At 43.8% G+C, this 23,626-nt stretch overlaps 1 protein-coding gene across 2 annotated transcripts in view; it reads right to left on the bottom strand.

Moving 5' to 3' along the window:
- Positions 1 to 591: 591 nt before the first annotated feature.
- GSK3B (glycogen synthase kinase 3 beta) overlaps positions 592 to 23,626 on the bottom strand; it is a 150,011-nt gene continuing 126,976 nt past the window's right edge. The window contains exons 9-12 of one of the 2 annotated variants that reach the window (XM_039558548.1): positions 21,802 to 21,840; positions 19,240 to 19,426; positions 13,519 to 13,617; positions 592 to 6,412 (exon numbers count right to left, since the gene is read on the bottom strand). In XM_039558548.1, coding sequence (XP_039414482.1) covers positions 6,345 to 6,412; positions 13,519 to 13,617; positions 19,240 to 19,426; positions 21,802 to 21,840 — 393 coding nt within the window. In that variant the 3' untranslated portion in view covers positions 592 to 6,344. The remainder of the gene's footprint in view (positions 6,413 to 13,518; positions 13,618 to 19,239; positions 19,427 to 21,801; positions 21,841 to 23,626) is intronic. The other variant, XM_039558557.1, reaches the window with a different exon arrangement.

Below are 23,626 nucleotides of genomic sequence, written 5' to 3'. Positions count from 1 at the left end.
GATTGTGATGAACTCCCCACTAGAAGGAAGCTTTAAATAGATAAACTCACCTAGAGAGGTGCTGTAGTTCCGGCAGCGATGCGTTTGCAGGTGTAACCGGCCACCCTGGATGCCAGGGCCGGACTGGCCGAGCAGAGCAGCCCCAGACTCAGCACGAGTTGGACGCATCCCGAATCCTGGTGGCCCTGTGGGATCAAGGTAAGGGAAGAGACAGCAGCCTCTGCTCACCGTGTTGCTTCTGGGGCAGCCAGGCTGTGGGTGGCCACCCGGCCCTGTCACCCCGCTGCCCCAGAGCAGCAGGGCCTGCACAAATCAAGCCCTGAGCCCAGTCAGGGAGCCGGGGCAGGCAGCACCTGCTCCGAGGGGCACAGCTTCAGCACCCAGGAGGGGCCAGAACACCTCCCAGACACACATCTGGCAATCAGGAGAGGATCAAGGGGATCCTGGCTCACCACTTACGGTGTGGACCCATCAAGGGCCCCTTCCCACCCTGCTCCCACTTGTCCTGGAGGGGCTCCAGCCCGGAGCCCAGCAGAGGTTTTACGGGAACAACCGCGGCTCGTGGCACACAAACAAAGCAAGAGGAGTCTCTTTGCAATATAAATTTGTTTTTATTGAAGCAGCAGTCACATGACCTCGCATCTAGCCTTTAGGATAGCGACAGAATGGATTCGGCCAGGTCAGCCAGCCCAAAAAAGGATTTTTATTTTTTTTTTTTCTTTTTTCTTTTTGCGCTAATAGACATGTCATGTTTAATACATACATTATCCAGTACCGGAAACCCAACTCAGAGATAGCTACGTGCTGATTTGCTGGAGGAACGGTCCACTGGACGTGGTCTCGACAAACTTTACAGATCACCACCAAATAACATTACTAATGGGATCCAATGATTTAAAAAAAAAACAACCCAAACAACCATGAGTGCAGGATTCAAAGCCAGCAGTTTACACAGGTCCTTAAGTTTGTATCTATAGGTGGACGGTAAAGGAAGATTGGTTGGTTTCAATTTGAAATATTTATGTCCCAGGGTTCCTCTCTCCATCAAATCAAACGGTATCATAGACAAGCTGGCATCTCTTGGAAAATAGCATGGAATAACACAGCTCATTTAAGAAAACATGCTCATTTCTTGAGGTTTTTCTTTACTATTACAAAGATTCACGTCCACCTATTCTTGCAGAGTGGAAAGAGGTATGAGGGTGAGGAACAAGGGTCAGAGAAGGGAGAGAGGAGGAGGGAAGAATGGGGCAATTTTTTGAAATAAAGACCACACACTTGGTATTTTTTAAATTTCATTTCCAGGCTAACCTACTTTTTATTTAATGCAAATTACAGTACCAGTTAACTATTTCCGAACCGAGTCACACAGAACAAAACGTATTTACAAGGGGAATGGGGTGGGGGAAATAATAAAACATTAAGCATACTTCCCACAAAAAAAGTTTATATTTAAAATGAAAAAAAAAAAAAATCAGTCACAGAGGCATTCAAGTAGTAATAATGTTATACAGGTTTTGCTTTTCCTTTAAATCAAGACAGATTTGCACAAGTGTATGCAATAGTTTGTATACAACCCACAGTCCTTAATATATATATATTTAGATTTCTGTTTTTAAGATGGAAGTGGTCACGCTAATTGGTGTGTACAGGCCCAAGTGATCCATCAGCAACACATTAATGAACGCAAATTTTACAGGCAAGCAAATTATATATATATAAATATATTTTATATATATATATTAAAAATAAATTGAGAAAGACCAACACAAGGAAGCTACTTTTCTCGAGCTAACCCCTTAGGTACTGTTTTCCTTTCCTGTCGTTTTGCCATTATTGCAGTGTTGCAAAACGAAGCCAACTATGACCAGAACCGGCCGAGAGCCCCGTGGAAATCAGCTGCCACCCCAGGGGTACCCGCTGGCAGTCTCCGGAAGGCAGAGCCTGGACCGAATACCCTACTGTGCTTTTCCTCATCGGCTTTTCCTTTTTCTCCGCGGTGGCTGAGGTTCCTAGAACAGGAGTACGAGTCTGACAGGCTGCTTGACTTCTGCTTTTCCAAGTACTGAAAACCGGGGGAAATTTTAGGTTGCAAGTCGCAGGCACCTGCCATTATTTTGGGTAAAGCTTGGCTTCGAAATAAGGGGACAGAGTGTTCAGGGATCTTCTACCAGTCAATTTTCTTTTGCAGGTAATTTTTTTCTTTTTTCCCTAGCAAGGTAGATAAGTTTAATAGTAAAGAACACCAGTGTCTTGATTGAGTGTCCATCAGGGGAGACAGACTGCAATCCAGCCCAGCTCAGGGACCCACTAACAGCAGGGCTGACGTAAAGGACACATCAAGACCACACTGGGTTAAAAAAGAAGCCCGAAAGAGAGTAAAAGAAGAGAGGGACAGCTCTGAGCAGACTGTCACCAACAGCTTGGCATCACTGACCTTCGTGTCACCAGAAAGAAAGTGCAGCCTCTGCTTCACTGGAATGAACACGAGATGCTTCGAAATAAAACAGCAACCTTTGGTTTGGTAAAGTTACGTGTTTTCCCATTCAAGACAATCTTATGTGGAATACTAACAAGGTAGTAAAACACAAGCAAACTAGTTTTAGAAACAAGGCCTTCGTGCTGGGCACAAGAAATTAAGAGTCATGTTAAACTTATCTCAAGAAAACAAAAGTGACTTTGGGGAGGGATGTGGGGGAAAAATAGGGAGAAGAAAGGGAACAGAAAGTCCTCCTGGCAGAAAAAACCACCACAGTCTCCTACAGCGATGCCCCCGCTCCCACCGCAGCCAAATGGCTCTGAGCACAGCAACCCTGCGGGATGTGAGGATTTCCCTCCCTGGGGGCCCCTTCCGATCGCTGCTGCCCCCGGCACAGCCGCAGGGAGGGTGGAAAGGCCAAGCCTCCTGGGAGCTGCTGCTGCCCAGATGGCTCCTGGGTGCAGGGCTGAGGGGAGAGACAAGCAAAGTCTAACCGGGCTGCTAGGGCAAGGGTCGGAAAGAAATCAGCTGCTGCTAGCGGGAGGAGCAGAGGGCAGGGTGGGCACCTTGGAGACTTCCAGAACAAATCCACGGCTCCAATGAAGTAAATGACGGTGGAGACGGTTTCTTTTTGTTCCACTACTGATCAGGGTATCACCAAAACCTTACAGCACTCAAAGAGTTAGAAAGCAGGGCGGGGAGGGGGGAGCAAAGATGTGGGTTTGGGGCAGGAGACATCGTTAATAAAGAAGGAGAAGAAAAAAATAAAAGGGAAATAAAATTCAAAAAATCATGGAAGCGAAGGCACTCCAAACTATATAGATACACTATACATCGCTAGAGTTATTGTTACAATAATACAGGCCGGTACCTACTGTACAGAGTTAAAACTATATGGCTTTAAAAAGCTCGTCTACATTTTGTCTGATTATTAAACAGAATCACTGCCCTGAACGGTAACTTTTTGCTCATTAATAACAGTTCCTGGGTCCACATATTTACATACAAAGCAATAAAACTCATAATTCAGAAACAACCAAAAATAATGATAATGTACAAGCTTGAATTTGGTGAGGAGCTTTGTTTTTTGTTGTTATTTTTCTGTGTTTTTTTTCTTTTTTTTTTTCTTATTTACAAAAAAAGGTTGTTCAAAGACCTGGATCTAACTTGTATAAAAGAGTGTGTGATCCTGTTATGATCCTTGAAAACAGAAATAAAACCAGAGGGGCACCCCGACCCTCCCCCCCGCCTAACACACACACGAGACACACACAGACGCCAGCACAGTCACAAAACCAGAGAGAAACGCTCTGAACTCCCCTCTGCCAGTCTTTAACAAAAAAATGAAAAAGAAAAGCCACGTGTCCTGGCACAAGCAGCAAGTTTTCTTCGATGTTTTTATTACTTTTTTTTTTTTTAAAGACTCAGTAATTTACTGCCTCCAAATAACAGCATCTGTGGCCAATGCTTCAGCAGTCTTGTCTATACAGCAGATCCATACCCTGCCACTGTCCTACTTTTTGAGTCTCCTGCATGGATTTGGATCACTGGGTCAACCAAGCCCCTTCACTTACCTTTCAGGACACTGCCTAGCCGGGCGCACGCGTTAAGACGCTCTTCAGCCCTTTCTATTAAGTTGCAGGTAAGGATTTGGAAAGCCTTCTGTTTCTCAACGTGGGTGTGCTTTCCTTTGCAGCCAGCCAGAATGCAAAAAAGCTTTAAAACCTTTTTTTTTGTGTGTGTGCCCAACAGCAAATCGCCGAGGGGTATAACATGAGGGTTTATCGGTTTCACGGTAGGTGGTCACTCACCTCTTCAATCAGCTCCTGCCTCCCCAAACCCACTGCGTGCCAGGCAGGAGGGAGAGGGCAGAGCTTTTATCAGTTCCAGGGCTGCTAAGAGACAGTTTCCAAAAAATCCCACGTCAACAGCATAAAAGGTACAAGAAGAAACACACCGAGCTCGTGCCCAAGCCCCTGCCGCCCCTGCGGCGGCCGAGCTTCCAAAGCCGCTACTGCCGGTTCCCCGGGCCACACGAAGGTTCCGCGTGCTCCCGAAAAGCAACTGCTTGCCTTAGAGATCCACAGGTCGAGGAACGGCTCAGTAAGCACCAAAGGCAACTACAGTTTCTCTGAAGAAGGATAAGGCTGGAGCGGACACCAACTGCAAGCCTACCACAAGATCAGGTCTCCAAAAGTCTCGTTTCCGTGCCGGGGCTGCATCCGGCTGCTCACCTGACCCTTTTGCAAGGAATATTGCTTTGACTTCAGGAAGAGAGACGTGGATGCTCGCACCACACGCCGTCGCAGGGAGGAAGCCTGGACCCTGAACTGATGGACTAGAACAAGCATTCACCTCACGCTTCAGTCAGACTGATTCGAGATCGTAGACAAAATAAAAAAAGCAGTATTGTATCTATGTATACATGTATATATTTATATAATATATATACACACACACTCATATAGAGCCAGCTTTCCTACAAGTCAGCAGGTACAAATTACCGTCAAGAGCATTCGGATGTGTATTTTAATATTCTACCAATGTAAAAACATAATGGTGACGTGGCAACACGCATCAATAAATAGAGATCAAAAAAAAGAAGAAAAAGCAAGAAGTTAAAAAAGATGAAATTAAATACAGATTCTAGCTGTGGATTTAAAATCAGAACTATCGGAGAATGTGGCATCCTGCAAGTTAAAACTGCAGTTAAAAAAGAAAGTATTACAAAATAAACCAGTAGCCTGTTACAGTTCACATTATAAACCCTGGTGTCCTTTTCCTGTATGCACCTTAGGAAAGGGAAGCCTGTTCAAATCAAGAGCCAAGGAGGGATGGGGAGAGAGAAAACCCAACCAAACACACTTTCACAGTGGCCACTTCCCAAAAAGTCCCCTAACATCCATCTACCAGCTGGGCCCCTGCCCCTGCCAAGGATTTTGTTCGTCCGCTCTTCTCTGCTGAAGCTGGGAGCCGGCCCGAGACACGGGAAGCAGGAGCTCCGGCTGGGCAAAGGGGATGCCTCAGCAGAGCTGACCACTGCTGTTTGTGCATGTGTGTGTATTATATTATATATCACTCGCTCGGGCAAGACTTTTCCCACATGAAGCTGCAGATTTCCTCATCACTAGCACTGATTTTTAAGATGAAAGGCTTCCGCTAGCGGTTCAAGCCTTAGACACACGGCAAACCCTCCCCCCCACCCCATGGCAACCTATTTTCCTACCACGTCGCCTGCTCCCCATGCCGAGCCAGGGCAGTTCTTCAGATAACCTGGGATATGGATTTGCTGACAAGAAACGCTGAGCTCTGTTGAATGACCCCTGCTAAGCTCCCGACCAAATTCAAGCTGTGCACTACATCAAAGTCCAAAACTTCACTTAAAAAGAAAATAAAAAAAGAGGGGAAAAAAAAAAAAAAGAACTTCAGCAGAGAATGAAGTTTGGGGTTTGTTTTGTTTTTTTCCTTCTTTCTGTTGTGGAAGGGGGTATGAGGCAAGAGTCCTGGTTCTGAAGTACACAACAGCAAACTTCCAACATGAAGAGATTGTCGCGGGGAGACATTGGTGTGTTGTATTGCTCCGCTTTCCCTCCTCCCCCCACCTAGTCCCCTGCCCCGGACACCCTGCAGAGTGAGAATACAATGAAACTGGTTTGTATTTATAGATATTTTACAAGGTTAAATAAGAACAACAATAATAATAATAAAAAATTGAACACTAGAATGAACAGGTTGGTTGGTTTGTTGTTTTGTTGGATTTTTTTTTTTCCTCTTTTTAATTTTCTTTCCAAATGTGACCAGTGTTGCTGAGCAAGACTCAAATTACTGGTGATTTTTCCTGTGCAGCTGGCTGCTTGGTACTGGTTCAGGTGGAGTTGGAGGCTGATGCTGTAGCTACACTATTGGTCTGAACTCGTTCTCCTGCGTTAACATCTGCAAACAACAGACGAGAAGGGGAGAGAGAAAAAACAACCAGCATTACCCTCCAAAACAGAGACAAATTGGAAACAACAGCTATGACATTCTCCACATGGGGAAACCCACAATTCCCACCAAGATGGTGTTTGGTTAGGATGCTCTCCTGACTTCAGGGTGTGCAGATGGAACAATCCAATCTGGGGAAAGGGGGAAGATGGTCTTTAAGCAGGATAAGGGCAACCTGGAGGGCTGAGGGCTGGGCTCCAGCAGGCTTTGCAGTTTGTAACACGGGCTGTGCAGAGAGAAGTCGCCCGTGTTACATCCCGGAACTGTAACTGCACGACAAGGCACAGAGACACGGCCAAAGCCTACACAGTGAGTGTCTGTGGTCACTACAAGGTTTCACACTGGTGCTGAAGTTTCACATGTTAGTCCTTCTTATAAAATCTGCCTGTTAGTTGTGTGAATGAGCGCAGACAAGGAACGTGACAAGCCTGCTCCCCTGTCAGAAACAGCTGGTGTGCCAATGTGCAATTCATGCACTTGTTGCCTCAGAAAGTCTTTCAAGTCTGCTGCTGTACTCTGTGTTGCTCAACCCAAGTTGGATCTGCCACCCTCTGAACTGCTGAAGCAGATTAACATCAAGGCCTGAAGCCAGTAATGAGGTTTATGCAAGCACATGACATGTTAGAGGATTGGATCTCTGCAGTAAATGCTTCCAACACCTCTTCTCAGGGAGGGACAGTGCTTCACAGAGAGACAAGTCACAGGATCAAGGGCATGTGTCAAAGTGCCTTCTAAGAAAACAGAGGTTTTGCAAAGAAATACCAAAAGGAAATTCATTGTAACTGTGTTCTCATAGGCTGCATGCATCAGGTATTTCCTCTTAAAAAAATATTCCCAGTATTAGAAAAGTTGGTAGGGGAAAAAAACGCACCAATTTCACCTGGAACCATTCCATATAATATCTAACTAGCCAGGTCACAAAGACTGTGAGATACTAATAGGTAAGTGGGTGAACACCTAAACGCATAAAATACAGGATGGGAAAAAGATATTAAATGAGGTTTTCCCCAAGAGACCATCATGCATTTCGCCCACTTAATTTAAGTAAGGTTAACTGCAAAGCTATTGATACTGCAACAGGAAAAAACATCAGAAAGACTTATTATCTCGGTACAGAAGAGGGCAGACTGGGCAAACAGTGTATTCGAAAAGACACATGGAAAGGGTTTATAAAAAGAAAGAACAGATTTGGTGACCTCAGCCTGAAGGGCCGTGTGAGTAGCAGGAATACTAAACATGACAAAATGCTCTGGTGGGTGGTGCGTGTGGAGTAACATTTCTCCATCATGGAGGAGCTCGCGAGGCAACGCGGCTGGGCAATGCTCTACAGCCACGCTGACCTGACCACAGCCATGACCAAAGGCAATGAACTGATGAACCATGGACTGCTTTGGGTTGGAAGGGACCTTAAAGGACATCCAGTTCCAACTTCCCTGCCACGGCCAGGGACACCTCCCACTACAGCAGATTTCTCAAAGCCCCATCCAGCCTGGCCTTAAACACTTCTAGGAGCAGCCACAACTTTTCTGGGTAACCTGTGCCAGTGCCTCACCACTCTCACAGTGAAGAACTTCTTCCTAATATCTAATTTTAACCTACCCTGTTGCAGTGTGAACCCATTTCTCCCTGTCCTATCCCTTCATGCCCTTGTAAAAAGTCCCTCTCTGGCTCTCCTGTAGGCCCCTTTTAGGTCCTGGAAGTTTGCTATGTGGTCTTCCCAGGGTCTATTCTTCTCCGGGCTGAACAGCCTCAACTCTCACCTGGAGAGGTGAGAGGCTCCAGGCCCTGATAACCACCTTCCTCGCTCCAGCAGGTTCACATCCTTATGCTGGTGGCCCCAGAGCTGGGCACAGCACTTCAGGTGGGGTGTCACAGACCAGAGTCAAGGGGCAGAATCACCTCTACTGACCTGCTGCCCATGCTGCTTTTGATACAGGCCAGGATACATTTGGCTTTCTGGACTGGAACTGCACGTTATCAACTCATGTCCAACCTTTCATCAACCAATACCCCCAAATCCTCCTCAGGCCTGCTCTGAATCCATTCTCTGCCCAGCCTGTATTTGTGCCTGGGGTGCCTTGACCCAGGGGCAGGACCTTGCTCTTGGTCCTGTTGAACTTGGTGAGTTTTGCACAGGTCCCCCTCAAGCCTGCCAAGGTCCCTCTGGATGGCGTTCCCTCCCTCCAGCCTGTCAACCACACCGCACAGGCCGGCCAGAAATGGGCAGCACTTTCTGAGTCACAAATAAAGTAACATCGACAACAGTGACAAAAATAGAAAATCAAACAATCAGCAGCATCCAGAAACACAACTGACAAGTGGGAAGAGAGGGTGATGCCTATTTGAAAAGGAAATGCTGCAAGGAATGTGTGGGAAGAAAGACAAATCATCCTGTGGGCAGAGGATGCCAGATGACTGCCCTGGGAGTTTCTCATTCCCTTTCATCTCACCCCAAATTAATTGCATCCCCTCCCTCACAAAGGAATGACCACCATAGCAAAAAAAAAGCTCATGCAATTAAAGCACCAAGGCAGCATGACGACAGTACCAATGTTACGTGGGAAGCTGGCCTTGCAGGAGAGAGACGCCCTCCTACGTGGAGAATTTTCCTGAAGGAGCAATTCCCAAATCCCACATGCATGCAGACCAAAAAAGACCACAGAAATCAAAAGTGACCCAGCCAGCCAGATAATAGTTTCCACACTTTAAACTCTCACTATGCCTGTTGTAGATTAATTTTCAAGTATGGATAAACTGCAGTTAACGCAACATCTGCTGGCAGTGCCTGATGCAAGCAGTCCAGCTGGAGTCTATACTGTTGGCAGAGGACTTCTCTGTATGTGTACAAAAAGTGCTTGTATTTCATTTGCTGAAATGAAATGCGTCTTTTGATCTCCATTTCCTGAAGACAGCAGAGGCTGAAATTGTTATCATTATATTGCTACTACATAGATATAAAGAAAAAAAGAGGAGGGGATGGAGCTACTTCATGTAACATATGCTCCTTTTCTATCATCACTGTAACAGGGGAGTTCCTGAGAAATATATATGCCACATGTTAAAAGAAAATAAATCAGGTGATGCAGGCCAAGAACATTTTCTTGGGGCTTTTCACAACAATATATATATATAAAGTCCCCCCAGGCTGGGACAGAGTGCAGAGCAAGCTAAGGCTGCTCAGGCTCCCAGCCTGCAAGAAAATGCAGTATTTTAACATTTCATCTCATTTGTTGACTCTGCATCAACAGGACATTTGAGGAACAAAGAGGGACTTGTTCCAGCACCTCTTTACTGAAGCACCAGAAAAAGAGCACAACTGGAATATGAGGTTCTCTGGACATTCACTTCTCACCATGAAAAATCAGTATTTGGGCATAAGAGAAGGAAATCCAGGCCCTCAGCAATGCTGACAGAGGACAGCAAAGCCCTGCTGGGGAGCACAGCTAGGAGCTGGCATGCAGCTTTGTGGCACAGGACAGACAAGTGCCCGGCTCGAGTTCAGGGCAGCCTCTTTGCCTGAACCACTGCCTGACACCTCTTCCTGTGCAGGCAAAGAAGTGTCATCAGGGTTTAAATGCCAGCTGCTTCCCAAAGTTCTTTCGAACAGAGGGCAAAAGCATCTCTCATCATTATAGAGAACTTCCTCCAATTCAGCTTTTCCCTCTAACGAGTGTCTCAGCTTTCTTGGAGGGGACGTGACACTCCTTAAAAACCTCCTGGAAGGGAAAGACAGGGCTACAGTTCAGAGAGCGACAGAGACGCCAGCTCAGTCTGAGAAAGCCCATTAGCACTGATGACAGCATTAGCTGGGTGCATTTGTAATGCTGACAGGTTGTGCTGCTCATCTGCAAAGATAGAGAAACAAAGCTACCACCGGCCTGGGAATCCTCACAGGAGAGCAGAGGAGACAAGTGGAAGAAGGAGGAAAGCCTGGTTTTCCTATTGTGCCTGCCTATGGACGTAGAAATCCAGGCTCTGAGCAAAACTGGCAGAATGTGCAAGTTTTACTTCTCTTGTCATGGATTCATCCCCGTTCTGAGCCTGTGGAAGCCTGAGAGAATTGCTTGCCCGTCACCTGTCTTCTCCTGTTTAAGGAATTAAAGTTTTCCAAAATTCCTTCAATGGGAATACCACAAATGCACTAAATCTTATTTCATGGAGCACTGTGGTGTTTTTCAATGATGACACACGGCAGGTAACACCACCTCTAATCTGTTTTGTTGCTGAAAGTTCAGGCACACCATTGCATTTGGGATTACATGGGATCAACACAGCAGGATGCCTAAGATGATGACCCCAGAATCCCTGCTGGTACAACTTCCCTGCAGATGGCAATTATGCTCTTCCCATCTTAATGCTGACTAACAGAGAGGTAGCTACGGCTGCTGGCTGATTCAGGAAGAAAAAGGTAGTCACGCAAGCAGATATGCATTCAGCCTGGTGTGCACGCTCCCCTCTCAGATGCTGTGGCTGCACCGCTATGAAACCATCCTCTTCCTCCTCCAGCCATCCCCAGGAATATGACTCCACTGGCATTTTTAATCAATGGCCAGTATAATTCACAGAAAGCTAGCACATCATTTCAAGCAGGGGCCAAAAAATCTCATCTTTCTTTTTCTCCACTTTGCTTTAGACATGCCACTATGTCAAAGAATTTATCATAAATGTTTAGGAGAATTTACTAATGCCAGAGCAGCAAGGCTACCTACTCCCAGTGCAAAGTCAGGTTCCATTAGTAGAGCAAATACAGCTTTCTGCCTCAAGAGAAGAGGAAATTTACAACAAATGTGTTTTTTTAACACTGCTTGCTAGAGAGAGGCACAAGTTACACACTAATAATGTGAATTACAGTTACATATTTGCTCTTCCCTTTATTGCTTTGAGAGCTACATTTTGCTGCATCATCACCACTCAGAAAAGCAGTTTCTGAACTTGTACTGCTTAGTCACACAAGCAAACATTTTGCAGAGAAGTCTCCTGCCTATCAGGATATTCTGGGTTAGGTGGGAGATTTATTCCCACACTGCTTTAGCAGTTACTGAGGAACTCAACATCTACAGCTCTGGGAGGTGCAGGGGGTACAAGAGAAAGAAGGGACGCCTTGTATGAAAATTGCTTGCTATGTGTTGCACCAGCATACAAGGCACAACAGATTAAAATAACATCAACAGAACCTAATCCTAAACATCGTAACTCTGATGACATTCCCACCACCAGCTGTGAGAAACCCACGTGAGTAAGAAGCAACCAACTGCAGAAATCCAAAGCTGTCCAATACTGAACTTAATTTCACATTTTCTTTCCAATCAACAAGGATATTATTTTTGGTTTTGAACCACAAATAGAAGGTCATATCCCACCTCAGTGCAGTGCTTGCAAACAGAAGCTTTAAAAACGTTGACACCAATAATATGGGGTGGGTTAGGGTCTTTTGGCTTTGGCTGGTTTTTCTTTTTTTTTTTTTTTTTTTAAAACTTCATACTTAGGACTTGGCCTAATGCATTTTCCTCCTATATGAGCCCTTGAAAAGTGCTGAGCGAAAACAGATTTCTTAGCCCCATTAATTCCTCAAGACTTGTGTCTTGGCAGAGAGAACTCCTTAAAAGGCATGAAGGGGACATTAAGTGAAAGAGTATTTTTCAGACAGGCTTCAAATAATTTTCCATGTTTGTATTTTGTAGGTTTTTAATCACTTTTACTACTTTATCTGTTTTCTCACTTGTTGTTGAGCAACAGATGCACATAAGAGGGAAACAGAGAACATGACTATTTGCAAACCACCACCAAGTGTATGAAACAAACATACTAAATTTGAAAGCAGCAGTTTTGCTGTCTCCTAAATTCAGAGCACATAAATGGTACAAGTTGTGTCTGTTATCTACTGCTACTGCAATTTCAGAGATAAGTCTCATCTTTCAAACCTGGATGCATCTGTCCCAGAGTATGAAAATGCTCTCTACACAGCACTGGCTGGGCCAAGTGCATCAAATATCAGGTAACTGTCCAGCACATCAACCAGCAAATGCTTTCCTGCATGTTTCAAGAGCAGCTTTTTAATCAGGTCTTCTCTTTATCAGCTATCCTACACCAAGGAAGTGTCCTGCACTACAAAACGGATGACAGCCCTTGTTGGCTGGTGCTGACGTGCACGCAGGACATGTGGAAGCACACCTGTTTTGCAGGCTGCCTTTGGTTGCCCAAGCCCCCAGACAGCCTCTGGTGTGCTGACTCAGGATTGACTCAGAGGAAGAATGCCATGTACTGAATCACCTCTGCCACATGCTGCAGCACCTGGGAATTTCTTTGTGAGTCTCCCAGCTGGTATTACCAGGCTTTTAAGCTTTCACTGGAAACAGAATACAATATGGAGTGGCTAAAGGCCAACAGTGAGATTTTAAAAGGTTTCTGACAGAAACTTGAGAGAGCAGGGAGGCAAACAAAGAATTCACTCATTGCTGGCCAAAACCCAAAAGCATCTGCTGTGTGCCTGAAGATGACACAAGCAAACTCAGCAGGAAGCAACTGCAACTACTTAGATGAGACAGTGAGCATGCTGAACTCCCTAACTAGACTTTTAGATGCCAATGCCTTAAGGGAAAAATCCTCTCCATCCACACTACACAGAGGCCATGTGTACTGAGCTAGCTGTTTCTTCTCTTTCTAGGCATCACAAACTCATGTGCCAGGTCAGTATTAATTTCAGGACAGCTGAGAGCTCAGAAATTAGGTGCGAACCAATCCACAAGGATTGCTAAAAAACAGCTGAGATGATGACGTTTTTATTTTAGTAGTGAAAGTCCAAGTGAGAAGGACCAACAAACTAAGCAATCAAAAGCAGAGTTTGAGTTCCCTGGGTTGGGATTTGGGTTGGTGTCCAAAGCTAGCACCCAAATGACCACCTACCAAGACAAAGGTTCAGGCGATACTGAAACAATCCCTTCCTCCCTGTTCACTTTGTGGGCCGAGGTGGCTCATGGGCCTCAGCAGAGGGAAGGTGCCCAGGCAGGGGGAGCAAGGGTGGGGAGGGAGGGAGGCAGGCAGTTGCATGTTCTCACCTGAGGCCGCTGTAGCATTTGTAGGGGTTGAAGCAGCTGCTTGGTTCCGGGCATGAGCAGGGATGAGGATCGAAGCCAGAGATGGGTTACTTGACAGTTCTGGAGGGGAGGTGGAACAAACAGAGTTAGCTCATCATCCACAAAGTGCCCCACATGCAGGATCAGCTCCTAGGGTTTCCCCTTGTAACGGCACCTCAGGTGAAACACATGCCCTTACAGCCCAAGGTCACGTTACATTTTCTTCTTTGCCAACCAGCAAGAGGAAACCACAGCGACAGTTAGCAAGGCAGTCTCCAGAGCAAGACTGTCAAAACTACAGATAGTGGCAAAGGAATAATTTCCTAGAGAAAGACAGTGGCTTGGGAGTGAGCAAAGAACCAGCCAAGCCTGTACCTCGTCAGTGGCCTGATAATGCTGATTCCTTTTGAGCACTGGAGAAGGATCCCTTCTTCACAAGCCCACCTGCAATCAGTCTCAGGGAGAAGGCTGATAACAGTGGCACTGCTTTGGGCACTGGTTCAGCAAGCAAGCAGCTGCAACAGTTGCTCCAAGAGCTTCAGGGATTAGTTCTTTGGCTCACTCAAGCATCATTTTTTCTCAAGGACCCAGGAACCCAAGACCAATCTCACAGCAGTCTCCTTGAGCGAGGCCAAGAAGAGGTAACATATCCTTTAAAAGGACAGGGAAAGGCAAAGGGAATTGGTCAGCTGGGCAATTTAAATGGACAACAAAATGATGCAATCATTCTGTCTGAAGACATTAACCAGGGAAAAAACAGTCATGTCTTTTAGGCTCCAAATCTAATATAGCTTCAATGTGTATCAGAATGAGAAATAGGCATCTTACAGCCACAACTGTGGGAGGATTAAGGGCAACACATTGCCAACAAATGACAATCTTCTGGCACCCCTTCAAGAGAATCTAGTGCCTCACAGAAGGTGGGACTGAGCCGAGACAAGACAGGTCCTGTTTGTTTCAGAAACAGGAGTGACTGGCTGTCTCCTGAGAAAGCAACATCCGGTAAAAAGGATGTGAACAGTCACCTCACGGAAGGAGACTGATGACTTTTGGAGCTCCAGGAGGTCATCTGGAGGAGAAATGAGAACAGGAGAATAGACAGCTTTTTACGCAAGACCTCCAGATAGCACAGGCTGTACAGAAACCCAGCCAAATCATGGCATGGGTTCAGTAAAGGGGGTTTTGGACACAGTCTCAAATTATTTGGGCTCATTTTTAAGAGGCTATTGCTTTTCTTTAATGCTAGCTTCAAACTCAGGCCTAAAAGGAGCAGTAGTCCACGTGGTGAATTTTTTTTCTCTGCTAACTGTTGCAGTAAGTTTTGTTACTGCTGGGAGGGCAAGAGGCAGAAAACTCCCCTGATTACAAGCCTCTTATTACTACACATTTTGAGACTGTGTTTCAGCACTTATGAATGCAAGCAGGTTACATTACCTGCAACCCATCTAATCTATCCTGCAATACTCCATTCAGGTCTAAGCAGACCTAGCTAGTCCTTCTAAAAAGCCTCAGTACTCACAGCCCTTGTACAAATACAAAATCTTTAATTCATGTGGGAGTAATTCAGAATTCATATTCATAATGTTATGCAGAATTCATAAATCTCCATTTTAAATGGAAAAATAAACTGAAGAAATATGAATCCTTAAGCATCCAAGTGAAGCACCAGTTATAAACCTATACTTCAGTACTATCTTGGGTATTAGCTGCTTTGTGCTAGAAAATGTTGCTCCCTTAGTACTTTTTCCAAATCTGTTTCTCAAATCTGTTATTACTGGGAATCTACTCTTTACCTTGCTCTTTTGAAAGTTTCTATCACCCCTGCATTATTTTCTGCTCATCACTCAAAACAATACAGGGCTGTGATCCAAACAAAAGCAGAACTAAAGCAACAAGGAAACCCCATGACACTTGCTACCTTGCGGTGCTATGCGGTGCCTTGAGGGTGCAGCTATAGACTGTCAGTGTTGCTGTAGCCAAAGAACCACTTGGTCAGACAGAACAACACCCTTGCAAGGGCACTTCGAGCCCCTTCTCATTCCTCCCTCATCTAATGTTGCCAGAACACCTCCTCATGTATTGTGGCAATAATAATTGCTTTTTGTTGTGCTTAATGCAAGGGCAACCATGTCTATGAAGCTACCTTAAAGAACTTTTATAGAGACTAGAAGACCAACCTTGTTCCCTTCTCAAACCTCACATTATCTTTCCTGCTGAGAAGTTTCTTAAATCCAGCGTACTCTGAATGTCTTGAAGTTAAGAGAAGCAGGTCAATTCAGACAAGATATAAACAAGGTAAAGTGGACTCTTGGCTGAATAGGAACTTCGCTTGCATACTTGTTTGAATTTTTGCTATCATGTAATTTTGCACCTATCCCACCTGTAAGGATGAAACATGTCAATACTGAGGAGAAAGCTGTACCTGTGATTATCTGCAGTCTGCGAAATACTGAGAATCTCTGTCCTTAGTGATTTCCCCCACAGTATCTGGGCAGGGTGTTCAACTGTAGCCTGGTTATCAAAACCAAATGTGCAGCTCAAGGTTGGGTTAATTACAACCAATATAACTGCAAGAAGCTATTGTGGTCAAGGCAATCCAGACAAAGTTTTCAACATCACGATGTGAACAGAGCAACTACCGCAATTCATTTATGAGACCCAACTCCCATCTACATCAGCTGGGAGAACACCTCTGGCTTTCTGCTGATCAAATCATACCATGTGCAGCCAGTTAACATCTCCAAGAAGGAGCAGGAATGAAAGTGTCCAGTTTTACTAGAAGACCAGATCACCTTCATTCCCCAAACACAAGAAAATGCCTGGTGCTGGGAAACAGTGCAGTGTTCTTTTTCAGTATTATTATACTTGATATATCAACACTCCAAGAATTCCCTGGAAAAATTATTCTTGTATCATGGGGTTTTTTTTGGTCACAGTAGCAAACTTTCCATTATGTATATACATAAACATATACATATATATCTCTCTTAAAAAAAAAAAAAATTAAAGGTCACAGGCTAGGGTCCTTAAAAAGATAAACAAAAAAAAAACCCCAATGCACCCCCCCTTCAATCAAAAAGTAATTTATCTTCAAGAAGTGTGATAACCATTCCTAAGTGCTGAATCACTGAAAGAATTTTACAGCCTTTAATGGACAACATGGAGTAACATTAATTTTTGTGACCCAGCAAAACCACTGACATGTTACAAGTAGTTTAGGAAATGGCACTCATTTCACACACTATTTGAAAACTTGGCTTCTAAGAGAAAAATTGCTTTCTGTCTTGCAGGTCTAAAAGCCTAACTGAATTGCAGCTCTGTGGCTAGCAGAGATACTTCCTTGGCCAAAATAACTTTTTCAAAACCCAATTAGCATACAATATTTGTTTAAATTAAGAGAAACTTACATGCAAGACATCAGATAATGCTCTCTTCAACAGATTTAATCTCTAAAATAAACTAAGCACCCACATGCCCCACAACTACAGCTGGCTGCCAAAGACCATGATCTTGATCTTCCATATACCCTCACTGCTCTTTTTCTAGACTCTATTTGAGCAGCATCAGTGCTCAGGTCAGCAGATTTGGTATAATGCTTAATTTCTTTTTGAAAATCAATCCAATGTATTAATGGTCAGATTTATCTTGTAATTTCTAAGGGTTTTGCCTTCAAGCTTTCTGCAGTCACCTCCTACTTCATGGGTTTCAGGCAACTGAATACAGCCAAATAAAACACTTCTAGAACTTAATGCTGCCTGTTGAAAACAAATGCTATTTAAAATACAATTGTCTTTCATTACTTTTTAAATTACCACAGACGACTTAATATGACTCATTATCCATCTAACGATCTGGTATGTTTCCAGCTGGGACTTCTGCTCTGGACCAGCCAGTTTGATGGAACCTTGCACAGTAAAGACCAGAGAACAAGGATTGCACAGTAGTCACAGGAAGAGCAAAAGCTTCTTGTGTATCTTGAGTTCATAGTCAGGACTGCTGTACATTTATCAACTACAAAGTTTTTAAAATCACTGCGCTAATCAGTGTATTTAGGTATTTAAAAACAACTCTGGTTTGGGGTTTTTTTTTTAGTTTGGCTGGTCACCTGCAACAGAGCTTGTTTGGACGTGCATTAATGACCAGCCTATGTCCTGCCTTCCCCTTATAGATGGTAACACTGGCACCTGTTAATGACAGACAGAAATTTGCTTTTTATATCTTAAGGAAATTGCTCCACAGGAACTGTTTTCTCTCACCGTTCCCAGGGCTCACTGTGTGAGGGAGGGCATAACAGCTCCTTAGGATGGCAAAAGAGGAGCTTTAGATTTGCTTGAGCATTAGGGTAGCTTATCCAGCAGCTTCCACATAACCTGAGGGGAACCAGGGACACACTCCCAATACATACATCTGTTTTTCCCCCAAAGATTTCTGAACTGACTCTCTACAGAGCTTTCCAACTCTTTTAAAAACCTTGTTTTCATGTAGTAGATAAGCTCAATCTTAATGTCATCATGAAACAATACTTTCAGAAAGAATAGGGTGAAACTGTATTAAGATGCTGGGATCAAAACTATTTCAGCTACTGAAGAGGGCTTTAGAGGGGCAAAATAAAAGGCAATCCAGGAGTAAAAGGAAGGACTTGTAATGTAACTACTGAATTTCTAACAATAGATGCAGAAATCAGCACAGAGGACAGTGACCTGGAAGCACAAGCTATTTACTTGACAACTTTAATGTGTTTATGCTTCATAAATGCCTTTTTTTTTTTCTTTTTAAATAAAAAGGCTCCACAAGTCAAAGGAGAGAGCTATTTCGCATTTTGGCAAAGGGGCATAGCATACACTAAAGAGTATGAAAAATGACATTGATGCTAATTGAGCCAAAAGGTGTTTTAGACTTTCAACAGAAAATGCATACAGAACTATTCTTGCTCAAAGGGTGAGAGTTGGCAGCTAATCACTTTAAAACAAAAACAACAGAAAAAGTGATCCAAAATTAATTACTAGCATATTTGTATGCCATACTTCTCACATGTTCTGTCTTGGCAGGCAAAACTATTCTGGGGGGATATCAGTTTTACATTTCTGACTTCTGTAGAAAAAAAATAGATGAATGGTTTTAAACTTTGATACCAGCCTGGCTTAGTTGTCCATTTATTTTACAGTTTCTAAATGAATGAGTCAGCGTAATGCCAGATGAACTGTACAGCATATAAAATCTGGACAGTAAAGCATCTGTATTTATCCTGCATCCAGAACTGAAATGGGCAGCAACACCACCAACCTCCCTGCGAAACCTAACATGCATTACTACTTGGCTATGGTGTTTCAGGTGTGAAGAAGAAGGACCATCTCCAAATGATAATCTAACCTGCATGGTCCACCGATTGCGGTATTTCACACAAAACCATCAGCCAGGTTGCAGACTCTGAGCTGCAAATGTAAACCTTCCTGATGCAATCCAGTTAACAACCACCCTCGGAACCTCAGCATAACTGAATTGGAGGCACCAGGAATCTGAAAATCCTGTAACTTCAAGACCCTTTCCTCTCTTTTTGAAATGGACAGCTGGTAATACAACTGCTTAATAAACTTAGTACCACTCAGAGATTTTTACTTCCGAGGGAGTAACATCTGCATTACAACAAACATTTATCCCGGCGCTTCCTCCTAAAGAAGGGATCCTTCAACGCTCTGAGGCTACCTTGAGTGGTGAAATTGAAGAGTGCAGGTTTATCTCGCCCATTTGGTAACTTGACGTTTGGGTCCCGTAGTTCATCAAAGAAAGAGTGCGCGCAGGCCTCCAGGGGAGTCAGGCGGGCGGTGGGGGTGTACTCCAGCAGGCGGCTACATAGCGCAATTGCTTCGGGGGGAGTGCGGGGCCGGAAGACCTGTGGGGACAGCAAGAAAACAAGCAAGGAGAAACAGGTTGTCTGGCTAGGTCTCGTCTCTTTGTTGACCAGAAGCAAGTCAGAGCAATTAAACCTCTCACTGCCCAGCAAGCTGGAACAAACTTGCGGTTTGTGCTAATCAAAGTCCTGCAGTAAGTGTGGGAAAATCCATTCCTGGGGTTGAGAAAGGGTTAATTGCAACGCCTTGCACTAGAGTGAAGGTGCAATGCCAGCAAGAGACTTCATGAGAGCGCACTCAGAAAAACGACTTTGAGAATGAAGGGGAAACTCTTTCAAAAATCATGACAAACACACACAGGTGCTACCAGCCATGCATATGGGGTGGAGTGAAGGTGGGGAAGAGGGTTCACATGAGCAGGAGTCACTGAATGTAAAAATATAATGAAGCCCCGCTACGGTTTTGGGTTGGGGTTTTTCTGGCTAGTGAAGGAAGTCTTACTAACACCAACTTTTGCAGGCAGGCAGGTCAGACTGTTGCTATGGAGGCTGCTGTTCAGCTTTGGAGAACAACAAGGAAAGCACGGGTGGGGTACAGGAAATGTCTAGCTCCAATTTGCAAGTTACTCCTTCTGTGACCTTATTCTGGCAAGCTAATCCCATAAGTTTATAGGGATAATTCCTGCACATTTGGTATTTGTAAGGACAGCTGAAAATTGCATCAAGAAAACCAACTATTTTAGTCTAAAAGATTTTTACTTTGAGTGATTACAAAAAGCAGTTCTTCACTGCATCTTTGTTTTAAACATCTAAGAATGGTTCTACCCCACTGCTAATCACACTCTCCTTTCTCATTACATTATAAGCAAAATAGGAGTTAATCATGTACATGACCTGGATGGCCTCCTCAAACACTTGTCTCTTGCTATGTTGCAGGTAAAACACAGTCTGGGGTAAAGGCAGTAGGGTGGGTGCGAGTGTTAAGTTCTGATGCCAGCATTTTTGGTAAAAATTGAGGTAATCCAAAATGCCTTTGCACCAGTGCCAGTGAACTCAAGCCACACAGCACCAAGGAGGAAAAAAAAAAATTAAAAAAATTTAAAAATAGAAATGGAAAGAAATACAGTGCATGACATGCTAGTTAATAACAGATGAGAAACTTGCACAGGCACTCCTTTAGTAGGTTTTAAACCAGGTATATATGCTCTCTTGAATGAGAATCAAACACAAAAACCAAGTTCTGCAGGGACTGAAATTTCCTGCCCTTGGTACCCAGCTGGGCCAGCAGCACTGGGTTGGCTGCAGTGTGTGCTGTACTAACTTGTGTGGCAAAGGAATCCTGACTTGGGGAGTCAAGGAGCAACGGACATGAAGAGCTGACTTTATTCCTACTACCAGGTTATTGCAAAACAAACTGAAAAAGTTTTCACACGAGGCCTACAATGACAAAAAGAAAGGCTGTAGCTTAACACTGCTGGCAGAGAACCTCTACTGACCACTGTGTCACCAGTGCAGGGTCACCTGAAGAGGCAGCAGAAGCTGCTTTGTGCCCACTGCCTGCGGAGCTTGGATTGCTGACCACAGCACACAGTGGATGCAGTTATTACTCCCAAGTCACAGCCTGACCAGAACAAAATCCAAGACTGTCTCCAGTTAAAAAAAAACCTTGTGGCTTCCCCCCACCTCCCCACAGTAAGTAGCACAAATGAGTATGTCTTGAGGTAAACCCACAGAAGTGAAGTTGTTCTGTATTTAATATGAGGTAAAACTACTGAGGTCTCCCTCATGCACCTTCACAGTGATATTTTAACAGGCTTGATTTATCACAGCTTGAAACTTTAGTACTTCACTCTCAGCTGTGTTTTTCCCCTCAGTACAGCTCACATATCAGCCACTATACAGATTTTTAAAAAGAAAACCATTTTATTTCCTTAAGTAAAGATGACATGCCCTTATATTGAGAAAATTAGTAGGCAGACAGTCACAAATCTGACATATGTAAAAGGAGTACTTGCTTGTCCACTGAAACTCCTCATTTTCAAGTCCTTGAAACCCTACCATGTTTTCTAAACCCTGTTATGAACTTCTCAGCCTGCCTTTGGATCTGGAATTAGTCATTTGGGGTAGGCAGTTCCCAAAGTCTGCCCTAACTGCTTCCAACCAGGAAGGAGAAAAAAATAAAAATAAATATATATACTAGGAGGCCTCACATGGCCTTTCCCTGCAACAAGTGGTGACTAACACATGAAGCAAGTTACACGTCTGTGCCCATCTAATCTCTATCACTTTGTGTTACGACATTGGCCTGGCTGCTGCCTCGAGGATGCAGTTTGAACTCAATTATTCCACTTCTAGCATTTCTCTCCTTTTTTTTCAAGGCTAGGCCTAGTAATTTGAAAAAATGTTTAAGTACATACCCGTACTCCTGAGGTGAAATGTCCTGTTCCTGACGAGTCCTAAAGATGATAATGCAGTGAAATAATCCAAACAGGGGGAGTCAATCCAAAAGAGAATAGTCCAGCAAGGAAAAATATAGCCAATATTATAAGAAATCCATGGTGTGGGGGACATAGTAAATGTTTATACAATTAGAAACTTTAAACATCAGTCTCCATAGCAGCAAGTCCAACTTCACCACAGTGTATGCCAAAAAAAAAATTGATTGTGCAATGGTGAGGCATAGTATAGAAACATTTCTATATGAAATTTATGTTCCAATGCCAGTGCATTTACTAAAAAAATAAAAAAAATTGAAATCAAAACTCTAACTTGAACTAAAAGGGTAATTGAAATTCCCATAATAAAGAATTTTCAGTCCTTGGTCCTGGATATAAATATCCACATAACCAAGTGGCCAGATTAGTTTGTCTCCAAAGATGCATCCCACTTGTAAATCTGTCCCAGACACACAATGTAAACTTTTGGATGGTTTTGGGTTTTTCTCAAAAAAACCCAAATCCCTAGCAATTTATAATTTGTGCTGAAGACAAAGTAAAAATCCGAGATCTGTATTTTAAATTTGGATACTTTTAATTTGTGTGCACTACGAGTACCTCAGGCCGCCGCGGATTATTCTCCATTTTGGATTGACATCCCCCTCCACTGGATTTTGTTTGCTGGCATTATCTCTTTAGGATTCTTCAGGAACTGGACGTACCACCTCAGGAGTGCGGGTATGGACTGAATTTCTCTCTATTGCGGGTTTATTCCCCCTCATACCCGTTGCACCCGTTACTTAACAAATTTTTTTTCTCCTCAATTTGTCCCCTCCCGCCTCCCTTTTGAATAACGCCCTAAGAAATAAAAGCAAAGCCCTCTACAGTCTTTCAGCTCTTCCCATTCAGCAAAGTTCCACCGGGAAAGCTGCCCGATTCACCCACCGAGAACTACACAAGCAGCTGCTGCCCATGGCAATGGCTACACAAGCACTTCCATGCCACGGGGCACCAATGCCAAGGCAATGCTGGGCTGATGCTCCGTGGTGGGAAGGGGCAGGAGGGTGGACAGACAGTGGGACTTGTGAGCCGTGAAGCCCCTTGCACCTACATCTCAGCAGGAGTTTAAAATCTCTGTAGTTCTCAGTGAGGGAATCAATTTAGTAAATAATCCGCGGATTATTTTTAGTCTGCGGACTAAAATTTAGTGCACGGACTAAAATCCGGCCCATCGGAGCAAAGTCTGTCTCGGTCTAAAATACATTTGGGTGAAAGCAAAAGAAAAAAAAAAAAAGAAAAAAAAAAGAAAGAAAAAAGAGAAAGAAAAAAAAAAAAGGAAAAAAAGCTAAGTGCACAAAGTGTTTGGGTAGACTGACATTTAGTATGCAGACTAAATACGGCCGGGCAAAAGGCACAGCAAGTCCACAAACAAAATAAAAACCAAAAATAAAACACTGACAGGAACTTTTAAAGCAATCAAATACTACCCCACCGGCGCAGCAATTCATTTTTATAAAATGAAACAAGACCTTGTGTAAGGCTATTTGTCCACAGGAGGGACCGAAGGCTCAAGTTTTCATTTTAAAAAATGAACCTGTTTTGGAGATAAACAAATGCAAAAAAAAGGCTTTACATACAATATTCTTCAAGAAAAATTTGCACTTGAGTAACTCAAAACCTCTTGTTTCTGCAAAGCAAATGAATTTCAGGCTGAGACCCAGGTTGCTGGTTGTTTTCTTTGGGATTTTTTTGGATGAGTTACAAAAATCTCTGGATGATCATGTCAAATGGAAATGCTGACTCATCC

Source organism: Corvus cornix, chromosome 1 (assembly GCF_000738735.6).
Source record: "Corvus cornix cornix isolate S_Up_H32 chromosome 1, ASM73873v5, whole genome shotgun sequence".
Classification (NCBI taxonomy): domain Eukaryota; kingdom Metazoa; phylum Chordata; class Aves; order Passeriformes; family Corvidae; genus Corvus; species Corvus cornix.
The sequence above is the reverse complement of the archived record's forward strand: the minus strand, read 5'-3'. Positions and strand labels throughout refer to the sequence as shown.